Source organism: Clavelina lepadiformis, chromosome 8 (assembly GCF_947623445.1).
Source record: "Clavelina lepadiformis chromosome 8, kaClaLepa1.1, whole genome shotgun sequence".
NCBI lineage: Eukaryota > Metazoa > Chordata > Ascidiacea > Aplousobranchia > Clavelinidae > Clavelina > Clavelina lepadiformis.
In genome coordinates this window covers 5,378,255-5,393,819 of record NC_135247.1, presented here as the reverse complement: position 1 = coordinate 5,393,819, position 15,565 = coordinate 5,378,255, and the positions used below count along the sequence as shown (strand labels likewise).

Below are 15,565 nucleotides of genomic sequence, written 5' to 3'. Positions count from 1 at the left end.
TAATTATTAATGTTTGTATTAAAAGTGTAGCCCATATCTATAGAAAAACTACAATGCTGACATTCTACCACATTAGTTGGCAAATATTGTCAAAAACGCACCGCAGAACGACGTGCTTATGCGGAAGTTGAAAAATGTGAGTTTTATTAATTGTTGACGTCGTGTAACATTCACGGAAAACGTTATTTCAAGACAACACGAATATGTATATATGCTGAGTATACAATCGTTCGGTGTTCGAACTGCACTTTGATGTTGTCTGTATAACATTTCTTGGACACTATATTTCATCAGCTATCTTAAATGTGAAACCAGAGTCGTAACCGAGTCATCAAACTCGAGTCCCAAGTCAAATCGTTTTTATTTAAATCAAGTATAGAGTCTTTGGCAAATTTGGCTCAAGTAAATCGATATCCATATAGTAATGACTTCGATCTCCACATATAGTCTCTAAATAGTCGTAAGTGTTTTCTAAAGATATTTAGATATAGTTCACTAGGAAGCCATTTTATTTTCTCTCTGGAGCTACTTTTTCATGTATCAAGAAGTTGCTCGTTACATTAGTGTTTTCCAGTTACACGTTACCATTCTGGAACAGTAAACAATAATAGTATTTTACCAAAAGGAATTTTGAAGATTTACCAAAATGTTGGTCGGTTGAGTAGTCATGCAGTGACGTTGTAGCCATTGCGCAGCAGCATTACGTTTGGCCACGTTATAAGCACCACGTAGTGTCAACCAAGCGTCTATTAAAGTGCAATAGGCCTTCTTGTAGAAAGACAAAATTAATATTTGTCAAATTTCTGTAAATTACTTCAGAGTACCAAAAAACATCAATTATATAATAAAAAATACTGCATTCATTGGCTGACGTCACCTTTGCTGTAGAAAACATGACATTTTTGACCAAAGTATTCTTGTGTGATGTTTCATGAACCAAGTTCAAACAAAAGATCTTGTTACTTAGGCAAATCGTTTTTCGTTTACGTGAATTCGTTATGGAAAGTCAACATAATCTTAAATAAAATCTTCAAAGCGATTACCAGGAACATGTAGGAAACATTTTGATCGCTTGCGGGTGTTTCCCATTCAGAAAACTATTTCAAAGAATTCAAAACCAGTTCTTGGTTTGTTTGTTGTTTGCTTTTAACGTAAGCTTGATAACAAGTCTCTTGCCCTTATGCATGTATGATAACATTTCCTTGAGTTCACTAGATGAGTCAATTACCTTATGTATATATTTTCTAGTTTATTAGCAGCTCTTTCTTTTTGCAATCCAAGAAATGTTACAGTGTGTAGATTTCGGATCTCTTTATTTGAGACTTTAGAGTTCAGACCAAATTATCTTTAGACAAAGGATCGTTTTAACCTACTAATTTCATTATTTGCAAATGCCAGAGTTGCGATTTTTTAATATTTGTGTGAATGAAATCTTCAGCGAATGAAAAACTGCCTAGACTCTTTAACTCTCCGTAACATCTACTTTGTACCATTTATCGACTAAGTATTTCGTCACGTTTGTTGAAACTTTAGTGGATGGGATTTATGCTTTGTCTTTTAAGTATAATGAGCCATGCCATATATAGCTAAGTTATATCGTTAACGTACAGCAGATGGTAAAACTTCATTTGGTTTAATCATTTATGGATGTTATAGTGTCACTGGCAAAAAAAATCAGAAAATATCAAAATAAAACTGAAACGCGATGTTGTTGACTTTTTGGAAGTTCAAGCATTGATCTCAAGCAGCACAAGACTGTTTCAGTCTTAAAATTAATAAAAGAAAACGCCTTATGCTGATCTTTGCACATCGTTGTTTAAGCCAATTTTTATCGGCCACTCGAACACTGTATGTACTGATGGTAGAGCATTGAAGAGATTTTCAATCAGCTGTTGCTTGGACACACCACCTGCTCGTCTGCTTATTTTCGCTTTTTTCAACTTATGTTTTGTGGATTTAACTAATTCTGGGTTTAGTGGCCGTTCTAGTAGTTACCAGCAATTATTATTTTAATTATGTTTGAGCACGTTTTAAACTTTTTCGCTTTGTCACTTTTTCCTGTTCATTGGCGCATGCTAGTAGCAACTGGCTTGATTTTTCTTTTCCACCCCGCTTTTGAGGAAAACTAAAAGATTTATTGATAGATGGCATATGTTTGTGTCTTCATTGCACAGATTACTACTCTGCTAAAACTACTTTTCTAAATACTAGTATTATAAATTTATAATGTCTAAGACTCCTTTCACTCTAAACTTAGTACTACTAACACTAATCTTTAATTGGTTGTAGAAAAGAGTGATCTTTCGATGGCTATGGTCTAGTTCATTTTTGGTTAGAAAAGACAATGTTATTTAATTGAACATTCGTACATACTGTGCAATATTTGGTTTCAACTTAATCATGAGATATTGCGCTCGTTTGATTCGGCAGTGTCTGGTTTTGACTGACAAGAGAAGTCATTACTGTTGGGATTATGCAGTGAATAGTATCTAGCAGGCGTGTGAGTTACAGCAAGTTACATTTCTTCTGTATAGCGTTGACTGGTATTGGCTTGTACTGCACTACATAAGGAAGCCAGTAAGCTCTTTTCAACCATTCTCCGTGTTACGGTCTTCTTTCTACATTGTACTTTTGTACATTCTCCAGTGTTTCTTCAGTTTACCCATTGTTGTCACTTAATACGTTGACGTTCTTGGTTATACCATATGTATATTTGTAGTGTAACTCAAAAATACAACAATTTTATTGATTGTAACTTTTATTTTATCATTAGCAAACGCCAGTTGTAATTACATGTACTTTTAGACGTAGCATTCAGATTCAATGAGAAGCATTTTCATTATGTTGTTGCCCATTCCACCATGCTTTCAACGTTGCAACCGTGTTGTGAGCTTTTTGTGAGGCACTTTGTTGCAAATTTAATATTTTTTCAGGAAGATGATGTTCTCGAGCATAGTTGTTGAACCATTCCCTTCAAAATGTAAGCTTATTAGTTACAAATAATTAATAGATACTATAAAGAAATTCTCCTCTCGTTTTACGTTTAGCTTTAAATCAATTTTGAAAATTTTGCTTACTTTTGTTGTCGGTACTTCTTTTGAGCTTTTCCAAACAGTTTGCTCCAGTATCCTTGTGTGTTGTTATCATTATCTTCTCCAATCGGATGAGCGTTGACGTACACAACAAGAATCAGAACGAAGGCGACCACAGCAAGTTTCATGTTTAAGTTAGTTGATACAAAATTTGTCAAGACTTAGCCCACGAGTTTCAAATAAAGAACAAGGTTTAAATGATATTGGCAAAATAAAACTTCTTTTGCAACGTTAGGATTAAGTTAAAGCGACTGAAATAAAAAGACATAACCAACAATAAAACATTTCAAGAGAAAAAAAAATTATCCAAGTTTTTCATTGAAACATTAGTATGGTGAAATATATGCTGTTAACATTTGCTGAGAATCCTAAGTTACATAAAATTGCATGACTACTTCTAATACCAGAATTTTCATCTTTAAAATAAAACTAAATTACAGTTTGGTTACAGTGAAAATTTTCTCGTATTACAAAAACATGCCACTGCTGAAAACTGCGACTGCTCCCCTTTCTTATCACTTCTTCTGTCGTGCAAAGCTCTGTTACGGGATATAAATAGTGCCCTGTCGCTAATTTGCTGCTTTATGCATTACCATTTGACCAAAGTCCGTGCTTGTCTTTTGTTAGTTAAACGGAGTAAGCAAGTTTGGTCAAACAAACATATTGCTGTGGCCCACTTCCTGTATTTATCTACTTCAAATGTTGTGGAGGGTAATAAGCGTTTTAAAACAATTTAAAGTTTAATACCAATATAGGAAATAGTTATGGTTCTTTTGCAAACTGTGCAAAATTTCTGAAGATTAGTAAAAACGATCGCTGCCTTTATTGGCTTTTGGGCGTTTATGCTTGAAAACATGTTTGTTGCGTTTTTGTGCAAGGTTTGTGTTTATGGCCATGTTCCTCAGCAAAATCAATGATTTATTATTTATCAGGAGAGTTGTTTCGGTAATCAAGGCTTGGCAAAATCATGTTGTTACAGTAATTTCTGCGTGAAAGGCACGATCAGGAGACGTTAATATTGGACAATGTGAATTTCTCAATAGCTTTTGTTTATTCACTTGTCGATGTTGTTGTGTTCCATTACCTGTTTTCATGAATGCTTTTGCTTTTTACTTTGATCCAATTATCCTACGCCACGTATACAGAAATCACTTATTGCAAAGATTGTTCTTATAGTAGACATGACAAAAAATTCATCACTATCACCGTGATTATCAAATTTTTACATTTCACTTTTTCATCACTGGTTTATTGACTGTAATGGAATAAAGCAATGTATTTACTAGATTTGAATCAAACCCGAGGTTTCGGTTGTGCGTATTTACAGCACGGCTTAATCATACTTTTCATATATTCGTACTGTATTTACTGTAAAAAAAGTGTATAACACTTCTATAACGCGTTATGTACTCACGACATTTTTATCTATCGATAGATCTTTGGTGCGCAGAATGCCTTGGTCAAGTTGTTTTAAGATGTTTTTGCCTTTTCATTTTGTATTTGAAAATGTTGTTTTTTGTAGATCAATTGATTCCTTTTAGCTGTCACTAGGTATTGGCTGATACTAACCCAAACACGAATTAAATTCGACGAATATCGTCTTTGAGGAAGATTCGAGCAAATAAAAACAATGGCAAATCTGAAGACATTATAACTTATAAATTTACTGACTTTGGCAAAAAATAACGATCTAGTTTTTCCTTAAAATAACTAAAATAGAGTGAACAGTAGGCTACTTACAATGAAGGACATTTTCTTGATGATTTTGTTTTTTCAATGGCTTTTTAAACATTATTTTTGGAGCAAAGCGATTTATTTAGCGATTTCATCTTGTTAAAAGCAACATTTGGCAACTTTTGGATGAAATGTTTTTGCTTGGCTTTAACACGAATAGATTCTGGATCCGCTCAAGTCGTACTTCATGTTATTCGGGTTCGCACAAACCAAATAAACTTTTTTGACGCACATCCCTATACTTGTTACATTACTCTTTTCTTGAGCTATTGCGACTTTGTTTGTGCTTGGTGAATTGCGTGCTAGTTGTGTGTACTTTGCAAAGCTTGGTGTCAGCGGTACATTCATTCCTGTTTTTTTTGTTATGCAGTAAAGATAATTTTTGTATGCTCTTGACATCTCGGCTTTATCAAGGTCGTGCCTTCTATACAGGTTATGTAATTTGTGGCGTTTGTGACGGCTTTTACGGATGCCTCGTCTCAACAATGGAAGCAAAATCAGACTTGCAAACTGATCTTATTTTTCAGAAAGATATCCTGGCAATATCAAACATACTACCAATCCACATCAGTCCTCAACATGCTGGTCAACATAAACTAAAATCCTTGTCTACGTTTTAGTGTTGGTCATTTACAGCGTCATTGGGAACTATTCAAACCATACGTTTTGCTTAACAACGAGATATGTTTCTGACCCATATCTAAAATTTCTTCTGGCAAAACGTGCTTATTCTGGACACATATTTCATCAAAGAATTAGTTCGTAACGAGATCAAATTGTGAAATAAATAAGAATAAATACATATGTGGTTGGAATAATAACGAGAGTATTTTAATTTGTTTTTAACCGCTCCGCTTGTCGCTATAATTGGTACCACAAATGAGAAGTCAAAAACGCACCGCAGAATGACGTGCTTATGCGGAAGTTGGAAAATGTGAGTTTTATTAATTGTTGACGTCGTGTAACATTCACTGAAAACGTTATTTGAAGAAAACACGAATATGTATATATGCTGAGTATACAATCGTTCGGTGTTCGAACTGCACATTGATGTTGTCTGTACAAGATTTCTTGGACACTATATTTCATCAGGCTGACAAGCGTTGCATGAGAGAGGACAGATTCTTTTTAGGTATACGCTTCTGTTACAAAAGGACTTTAAAACGGTACATTCAGGTATTTGGTCACAACAATCTGGAATAAAAAAGAGTTTTTAGCATATCACATACATTATATATATATACATTAGTTGAAATAAGTTACGACGGAAAATTTCATAACGACAAATAAGTAGTACGAGAAAGCCAACGGTTTAACAATTAAATGTAGATTTATGGTGTTGAACGACTACAGGTGTGAAAGGTGATCAACGCGAATTTTGGTAGTTAATTAGTTACAAATGTGCTTAATGACGTATGCTACTTTCCTCATTGACGCTTGCCACTTTCGTCACTTTATTAATCACAGTTAAACGTTAAACTAAAATAAAGTAAACTGCAATTCATTGATGCACCTTGTTTTATTTGTCTTATACCTGAATATTTGTGGCAACTTGCGCAACAGTCATCAATCATTTCCGACAGGTTTATATCACATTGGCAGAGCCTGGCTTTTGTTTCACAATCATCAAGGTTGTCTTCACAAATGGTGTCCGGTCCTCTTAGCTCTCTACATTTGTAGACAGCGTTGATTTGATTTATGTCTTGATCGGAGAGGTTAGCACTTTGTGAACAACAAAATTTTAAACCAGCACATAATGTACACGTTACACGACTTCATAAAAAACGAGGGGATAACTGATGACAAATGAACCGGATTTATTAACATTAGGCTAATTTCAACGGTGGATCTGTATTTAAACTATCCACTAAGCATTCCAAACAATTGAACATCATTAACACTTTGATAACTATACTTATCTACAAGTAAAATAAAATCTTTGAACGAAATTATTTCATAAGTAGGCAAACCTTTCTTATGACATTGTATCTTTCATATTTTTATACTTGCAAGCTATTGTAGGCTTATTATAACAATTATAGTGCTTAAATGCTTATGCCAACCTGTGTAGCAAGTAGGCTGCCATTCTTGTCAGTAATGGTAGGTAGGCCGTTTTTGGAATAAGCGTACGAATCGTAATGCATTATAGATTGTACATCAAACGGAGTTGTTAACTTCTTTTTATCCTCACGAACCATCAAGAAGTTGTGTAGCTCATCTGGAAAAGTTACAAAATGTTTTAGGTTTAATGCGGATCACGTTTGATGCAGCTCGGTCGTTGCTGACTGCTACCAGGCTCAGGATGAAAATAGAGGCGAGTCGGGAGACAACTTAGAGCCGCTCAGCCCGAAAAAACAAAACACCCGACCCCATACCACACTAACTTGATTGAAAAGTGCCCTTCATCAGAAAGCACATTTAATAAGATAAGATTTTGCTAAAACGTTTCTGTACTAGAAGACCAGTGGCGTACGATTTTGAAGTGTAAAACCATTGTTTTGCCTAAGACTCAAAGAAGCGAACGTAACTACCTTAGCACATAACTACTGATTAACAGGATAAGCAACACTATAATTGTAGTGCATATGCAGTACGCGCGATGATTTTCTAAAAGAAATAAAAGCCGTTACTTCTATTAGAATAAATACGATATCTGCATAGGGTCAAAAGCGATGTAACAGCTATACAACAGCTATCCCAAGAAGGCTATATCCCAACATGATTTTTCTGTTTTTGAACATACTGTAGGCAATACTTTAATATCTATAATTATACAGTAAGAGAGCTATTTTCTCTAAACCTTATAGCTCATATATATATATATATATATATATGTATATACATGCAGTAGCCTACATATAAACATACGAAGTCTTGCAACTACACCACCGCTTAGTTTACCATTTGCTATGTTGTGCCAATGGATGCTTATATACTGGTCACGATCAGGGCGCCAATGCTGATGCAAGAAACCAAGAGCGTGCATCAGTAAGTGTAAGATATGTCCTTTAGTTTTGCAGCCGAATGTAATTGATATCTAAAACAAAAATAACGTCATCGATTTAACGTTAAGGTGCGGTTCTTTAATTTAGCCTAGTTTTAACATTGTGTACCTCTTGTCGTCCACCCTTTCTTCCTAAGTAAGAATTACAACGTCCTTTGTTCACAAAATGTAAGTAATCTTGCTCTTCCGGTTGCATCATCATAAATGTTATGCAGCTATTCACTTCTATATCATTGATGGCAGCATATATTTCTTCTTTGGAGGCATCGTCTTCACACAGTGTTAAGATATTTTTTATAGTTTGCACGTTATTTAAAAGACACAGTTTTTTTGAATAAACATGACAATCAATTACAGCATTTGATTTTCGTTTATATTGTAAGAGAAAGAAATCAAGTGCTACGTAATTATACATAAGTATAAAATTATGAAAACAAGCTTGCGTTTACCAATATCTGGGGAGATTGCGTATGGAATTACGTGGTTTAAGTCATTTTGTTTATTGTCCCAAAGCGATAGTTTCCATTTAATGATTTTGCTTCTCATCCCGCTATTTTGCAATAAATAATTCTCCGATTCGTTAGTCAGCTTAATGTCGCCAAAATCTGTTAATTGGACAACTTTTTGTTCAACAAACTACTTTAGAATTTGATGATAACGTCAAAATACTATATATTTCTTACCACCACATTCACAATAACACAATTTGTTTTTCTTAGATCCAAATGAACACCACGCACTGTTGCAATGCACGGGAGGACAACTATACTGAATTTCTTTATCTAAATGTGCAGTTTAAAATAGAATGCTCAATTTGATGATTATATGATCAAAGATTGCTCTTATTATGAAATTCTTTATTAGGTTGTTATGTTTCTAAAAAGTATACCCGCGCATATATTCACTTCTTCTATGGAAAAACTTTTGTTCGGCTGCATCATCAGCTCTGCACAAATTATCCCAGAACCTCTTGCTGGGGACATATCGCTACAACTATTTGTGACAAGCACAAATAATCCTAACATAAGAGAATTTTGTCAAAAGTTGTGTATTTAAATATATTTTCGACTTCCCGATTTATGATACATACCGAAAACTGTCACCAGCATATTTTGTTGTTCTGTGTTGTCACAGCAGTTGCTATCACCAGGTAGGCTATAGGTTAGTCTACAATTTTATGCAACCTCTCTAACTCTGATAAAGCTATGGTTTCTCGCTTTCAATAATCATTTGATTGAATGTTATGATTTCCGATTTGCTGAGTAATATCTTTATATAATGACAACTAAACATGGTCAGCATCCGGCCGCAAACACGTGACTATTGTTGTAGGCTATATTGCTTCTAAACATTGCCGGGGAGGAGTTAATACACGCAGAATGCCGCCGAATTGATTAATTAATAATGTGGCATGAGTAGGTTAGCTTCTATAAATAATCTATCTGACTCTTTAGAGTTTAGAAGGGCGTCCACCCCAACTCACAGGCGGCTTTAAATAGAGTAAGTCGAAATAGATAACCTATGCTGTTACCATGAGTGTGAATAGCCTGTGTAATGGGTATATGTCATGTCCTCTGTAATTGCGCGACGCATACAATCAAGGCGCATTCCAGTTGAGTCAAAATTACACAACGCACAAGAACATCTTACAATATAAAACTAAAACTGATAGGTCGATGTACGCTATTATGTCGTCACTCGCAAAATATTGCAGCGATTTGTTTCTAAAAGTCACAACCAACCATTTGCTAAATTCTTTTATGATGGTGCATTATATTAAGCGTGGCTATTTACATGAAAAAAAACTTTTCTGCCTTTTTAAGTGGTACAAAAATGAATTTGATATGTCTATTGCAACCATCAATTGATAAATCACTTAGCCTAATTACAAGTTTTCTGGAAATTTGACCAAGATCAATCCAGCTTGTTCCCGAACATCTTGTGCTTTTTATTTTGGCGCCACCTGTGGTTGAAACTTTAATTGTTATGGCAACGAGGGGGAATCACCTTCAGTAGCTGTATCAATGAAATAAGTTAAGCCTAGTTCCTGTACAATTCACTAAAAGGCCTAGAATTGTAAAACCCACTCCATCACAAACTTTTTTTTAATGTCACTAATACAATGCAGTGAATTTCTGGTATCCCGATACCAGTTACTAGACGAGTTGAAACTTGAAATGGTTACGCTTTGGTATTTTAATTAAATTATTAAAGTTTGAGCATGAAGTTTGAGCTGATGTACAAGTAGCCTAGGCTAGCCTAAATGGATTAGGTTATCTTGACTTAAGTTGTAGGTTATCCAACTTATGGTAACTTATCAGCTACCATACATCAAAAAACAGTTTTAATGTATTTTACAACCCTAAGGTAGCCTATAGCCATTTAACCAACTGTTTTGATTAAACAGTTTGGTAAATAGACCGCTTTGACCTATTTATTGTTTATTCTATTTATTTTTTATTTGTTATTCTTAGAAACGTAGCTAGGCTAATTTATGCCCAAAGGCAAAAGGTTGGGTTTATTTTTAGGTTGTTTTGTAGGTTTGTTGTCATTGATTTATGCTTTCTTAACATCCCCATAACCATTAAGGACACAGGTACAGACTATATAATAATAAACCCTAACCACTGCCACAATTTGACAATGTTCAGCGTTTTATGAAACTTTGTTTAGCTATTGGTTCAAAACTATTAGGTACCAGAATACCAGTTTTAGGTTTAATTATGCCATCATTAGATGATGATAACGTTTGTGAAAATGAACAACCTGAAGTAATTGATGGTGGAAATATTGTGTTCCATTGCACTTTACATGGGGATCATGAACGCTTGTCAAAGTATGTTAGCAAATGAGTTTGTATTTGGAATTTATGTAACCTACAATGTTTGTTCTTGTTATGAAAAAACCTTTAGTTATAAACTTTTGCCAAAAAAAAATGTCCAAAATTGTTATATGAACTTATTATAGTGTTCAAACTCAGAACAAAATGTAGGATGACTATTGAAAGATGACTATTATGAAATAAATATAAAACATACATTTTAACATAAATTTTAAAGAGTTTTTGATGATGGTGAAGATCAGCAACATGAAAATGCAACATCAACATTGAATGAAAAAAATTATATAGGCAAAACACCTATCCAACTTGCTTGCATATTGGGAAGAGTCGATGTTTTAAAGGAATTGTTAAAGCGCGGATGTGACATTCAACAATCAAATTCCTCAGGTATCAATCTGCTTCAAAGTTTTTTTTGCATTTGTATCTACGACATTCGTCTATGGTTTACCCAACTGAAATGTCAGAGGTGAAATCTAAACTGCACCTTAGGTTACACCTTAATGCATTTTGCTGCCTGCTGGAATAAACGGGCGTGCCTTGAAGTTCTGTTTGAAGCTGGTGCAAAAATTGATTGCAGGACTGAGAATGGAGAATCAGTCAAACAACTTGCACTGAGGTATAACCATCAGGACTGTGTTGACTTTATGGATTGGGCAGGTAAGTTTTTACTTCGACGTATCACTGCTTTGTTTATTGTAGGTCCTTGTTAACCGAGCAAAACAGACTACAGCATCACACCATTCCTTGATTGTTAGGAAAGCATTGTATATTTTTTACTTTCCCCAGAGGTAGAGCAAGAGTATGAAATGCAAAAAAAGGCCAATAGAAGAAAGAGTGTAAAGAAGTGGTAGCCATGTCACAAGTTAAACTATTAAGAGAGCGAGGGAGAGGGAGAGGGAGAGGGAGAGAAGTTAATAGTGACAGATTATGAAAAAGGAAAAAGTTTAACAACACTTTTAACTGCTTTACTTTTACGTTAAATCTTTAACCGGATTTGTATATGAAATATGAGTAGAGGTGTCAATTTGTACCAGCATATTTTGCAGTTATGGACATATCAAGATAATTACCTAAGTGAGTTAACATGTTATAAATTGGAACAGTTTTGTTTTGGTTTCTTTAAATCTTTACTAAGCTTTTATTGTACCTTTTCATATTTGTTTTGTTTGTATGTTATTTGGTATGTGCTGATTTTCAACAAAATATATGTGCTTTTTGTGTTTTAAGTACTTCAGTAAGAATAAACATCAGCTGCTTATGCTGTTTATTTATAGCTGCTCGCCTAACTTTAGTTGACTTTATTGCCCATGTTCGTGCTATGGTAACCGATCCAGAAAAACTGCAAGGTGTAAAGCTTAGCAAAGAAGAAAAGGTATTATTAGTGTCATTAAACTTTGAATATACAAATGGCAGCATATTCTTGTGTGACGTATCATGTGAGATTCATTGAAATTGTACCGGTGCTAGGCTTTGCTGGTATTAATACGATTTGGTATTAATACAATTTGGTATTCCAGAATACTACATTAGGTTCTTGCAGTGAAAAACAGGAATGGTTGGAAAATACTTCTGACGCTACTCTGCAAGATTTCATGCTAAAGAAATTGGATCTAGAAAAGCAAGTAGAGCTTATCCTTGACAAAGTAAATTCTCCAGGTAATCTATCAACCACAAATCTGCTAGTTGTGTTTGCCGCTAGTAGGCGCTGCTAGTCTATTGGCGATGATACATCAGTGCAAGAAAATTCTCTATCACACCCTATGTTACCATTGAAGCTGAGGTTTTGGAATATGTTAAAGTCTTGTTGAATCCTTCCATGTTAAGTTTAATCAAATTGCTTATAAATTCTGCGAAATGATCTAAGCTACTTCATTTTTTCCAAATAGCAATGGTTATGGGTCATGACCACAGGCACTCATTAGTTTTCATGCGGTAGCAGGCTTATGATTATGATTTTTATAATTCTCTTTCAACGGGTCAACGACATTGAACGTATGTCATTCGGTATTTAGTATTGTGGCAAAATTTACGTCACGTTCTGGCAATCAAATGTCTGAGATAACGCTTTTGTGATTTTACGGTTTTGATGTAACACTTAAGCTGCCGCTTCTCAAAACCTATTGCTTAAAATCTATGAAAAGAAAAGCACTAGTTTTACCAAATATAGCTTCGTTTTCATTAATTAATTATTAAGTCAAGAGGCTAACTAAGGTTGGCTTTGAAAAAGAAGAACAATTCACTTTTAAATGCCGACTGAAGATGGTAATTTTTGTGAGTGTTTTTTCTCCTTTATACCATTTCTTAGGATCCCACGTAACCTATCACGTGAATCGTTCTTTTTGAATATTTTTTCACGGTGGTATATTGATCTGGAACATTTTCTCAATACGCGTTGTTGTAATAACAAGTGATCATGCATTATTACATCAAGCACAGTTTACACTATTTGACAACCACCTAAAAGAATAATAGTTTCGTTGAGACATTGATGATATCTTGAATGACTTTGCACATTTTGCGGCTGTTTGTAGTAGTGTCGGTTTGTTGTGCGTTGGTTGGACCGTAACACACAAACCGTAATCCCGTCCCGGTCAGATGATGTTTTGTGGCAGAAATGTTCAATATTTTGCTAAACTGTGACAGTGCAGCTCTGTTCACAAATCTGAAGCCACCGTGAAGTGAAAGATAACAAATAAAGCGTCCGTGAAACTGCTAAATGCGCACTTAACAACCGAGACACTTTCTCCAAACTTAGAACGAGTTTCAATAACTTCTACGCAAGTAATTGAAAGTGTAATTCCCATGTGACGTTATTATCTATGGTTTAGTTTAATGTTTATACCGACTGGCGAAATGTGGTAAAATCTGTGTGATTTACTTCAAACTTTAGCATCCGTTTTTGATTGTTTATAACAAAATCACAGCGTTATTTTCCGACTTATCAAAACGCATGTTGTTGGTCGATGGTAGAGCGAACTTATTTTTCATTTTTTTGATGTAGCGTGGGTATAGAGTATCTTGCTGGCATATGTGTTACAGCCTAATTATAAAACTTTATTACAAACTGACCAGTGGCCATGCCAGTTATTAATGCAATTTTTCTGAAGCCGTTTTTGGTTCAATCGGTCTGTTTTGTGCAGCTGATTCATCTTTGCACGTTTTGCAAGTAAGTTAATTTAACGAAAGTCTAAATTTCAACGTAAACGGTTGCGTAAGGTCGTAATTCAGTTAAACGTTATTTGAAAAAATTAGATTCAGATTTCTATATCTGAACGTTTATTTATATAACGTATGGCACAAGTTTATTGGGGTATTGGTAAATATTTACTTTTTGTTTCAGCACCGCCTACCGGTAACAGTGGGAAGAAATGAAAAATGATTGCTTCGATGGTTTTTACTTCATTTTTGCAACACGCAACAGCGCTATGTTTATGTCAATGACATATTTGTGGCAGTTCAAGCATGTCTTTATTCGGAATGTGGCATGAAGTGTGAAAATAATTTGGTTGAAATGACGTATCAGAATAACTGAATGAAAACGTTGTGAACAATTAGGTATAACTTGTTGTTAGCTGTGTGTTATTTTGAAAATCGTTTTATTTATTTAACTTTTATTCTTCACACTGTTGGTTTGGCATTTCTTTACTTAAATCATAATAGGCTTCGTCATGACTTTTTATAGTTTTCTTTCTACACATTTTTTCCTACATCTTAAGATGCGCCAAGGATCATTATAAAAAACACAAGATGCACTTTGTATTCTTTTGTCGCCTCATGAAGATTCTGAATAAAAACATAATAGCCTGGTTTTGGTGTTGTACTCTGTAACAGTTGTTTAATAAGACAGTGGTTCCCAATCTTCTCTATACACCGGGGGACCGGTAAAGATTAAAAACAAATGTTCAAGGGGCCGGCAACAAAAGACCGTACGTAGTGAATAGAAAAGATATTTCTAATTTTTTGTTAACGAAAGCTTTCATTGCGTAACATAATGCAAGATTTTGGCATAAGCTATGTATTTAAGACTAAAAATTAAAGCAAAAGAGCTATCAAATCACCTCAAACAGCAAAATGTCAATCCATATACATACAAAATCAATGTTAGTGGAAAATTTGTATCACAAACGTTTTTGAAAACTAGACGCAGTTTATGACAAACCAATCATAAATAGCAAAAAATGTAAGACATTTTAGGTCATCGGAAGGTTAGTCTTTACATAAAGCAATTTTTCGGTATCAACGAAAGCGAGATGCACCAGTTTTACTCCTGTGAATCGGTCAAGCCTAAAATGAGTTTTGGAGTGAGTAACAACTTTGCTATGCTGATGATTCCATATTAAAACTAGCTTGGCAAAGAGTAAGATACTTAGCGGACCGGCGGTTGGGAGCCACTGGTTTAAGAAACTGTAGAATTTTGAACACCGTGTTTGATTTCACTTAACCTCCCAATCAAAGTTCTGGAACTTAAAGGTAATATTATAGCGGATAGCCGATTCACTCAACTGTGGAAAATCCCAAGTATACCCAAGTAAACCCCAGTTTACTATTTCGCATGCAATGTAAGTGAGAGGAAATTCAGTTTTGGGTGGTATGACGCTTATCTGAAGCACTTCACATCATGTTAATTATATTTTGCGACAGCTTACAACTTGTACGGACAAATCGCCGACGACCATATCGGACTGTTTTCATGTAAAAACATTCCTTGCGTGACTAGTGCTGTCAAGGTAACTATGCTGTCACAACTTTTAAGCAACGGTTGCGATTGCCGGAAAGAAAAAATGTTACCCCGGGTGTCAGGGAGACTTTTCAATAACACTGCAAATAGAATGCTTAACGTGGCGATAGTATGAGCATCTTTATCATCGGACTAGAGAAACTCGTTGCACGAAT

General features: G+C 34.8%; 2 protein-coding genes and 1 long non-coding RNA gene across 3 annotated transcripts; 1 reads left to right on the top strand and 2 right to left on the bottom strand.

Moving 5' to 3' along the window:
* Nucleotides 1-2,740: 2,740 nt before the first annotated feature.
* Nucleotides 2,741-3,352, bottom strand: LOC143469739 (uncharacterized). Its single transcript, XR_013119193.1, has 2 exons — nt 3,078-3,352; nt 2,741-2,971 (listed from the first exon to the last, which is right to left on the bottom strand). It is a non-coding gene; the product is annotated as an uncharacterized LOC143469739 (long non-coding RNA).
* A 3,064-nt stretch (nt 3,353-6,416) lies between these two features.
* LOC143469368 (astacin-like metalloprotease toxin 5) lies at nt 6,417-9,054 on the bottom strand. The gene is made up of 7 exons (XM_076967040.1): nt 8,921-9,054; nt 8,720-8,848; nt 8,514-8,612; nt 8,280-8,435; nt 7,940-8,100; nt 7,728-7,863; nt 6,417-7,044 (listed from the first exon to the last, which is right to left on the bottom strand). Exons 1-7 carry the CDS (start codon nt 8,937-8,939, stop codon nt 6,872-6,874), a joined length of 873 nt encoding a protein of 290 aa, XP_076823155.1. The 5' UTR covers nt 8,940-9,054; the 3' UTR covers nt 6,417-6,871.
* An 852-nt stretch (nt 9,055-9,906) lies between these two features.
* On the top strand, nt 9,907-14,478 carry LOC143469821 (ankyrin repeat domain-containing protein 45-like). Its single transcript, XM_076967652.1, has 6 exons — nt 9,907-10,666; nt 10,890-11,059; nt 11,162-11,329; nt 11,947-12,044; nt 12,190-12,328; nt 14,013-14,478. Exons 1-6 carry the CDS (start codon nt 10,488-10,490, stop codon nt 14,042-14,044), a joined length of 786 nt encoding a protein of 261 aa, XP_076823767.1. The 5' UTR covers nt 9,907-10,487; the 3' UTR covers nt 14,045-14,478.
* The last annotated feature ends 1,087 nt before the right edge of the window (nt 14,479-15,565 follow it).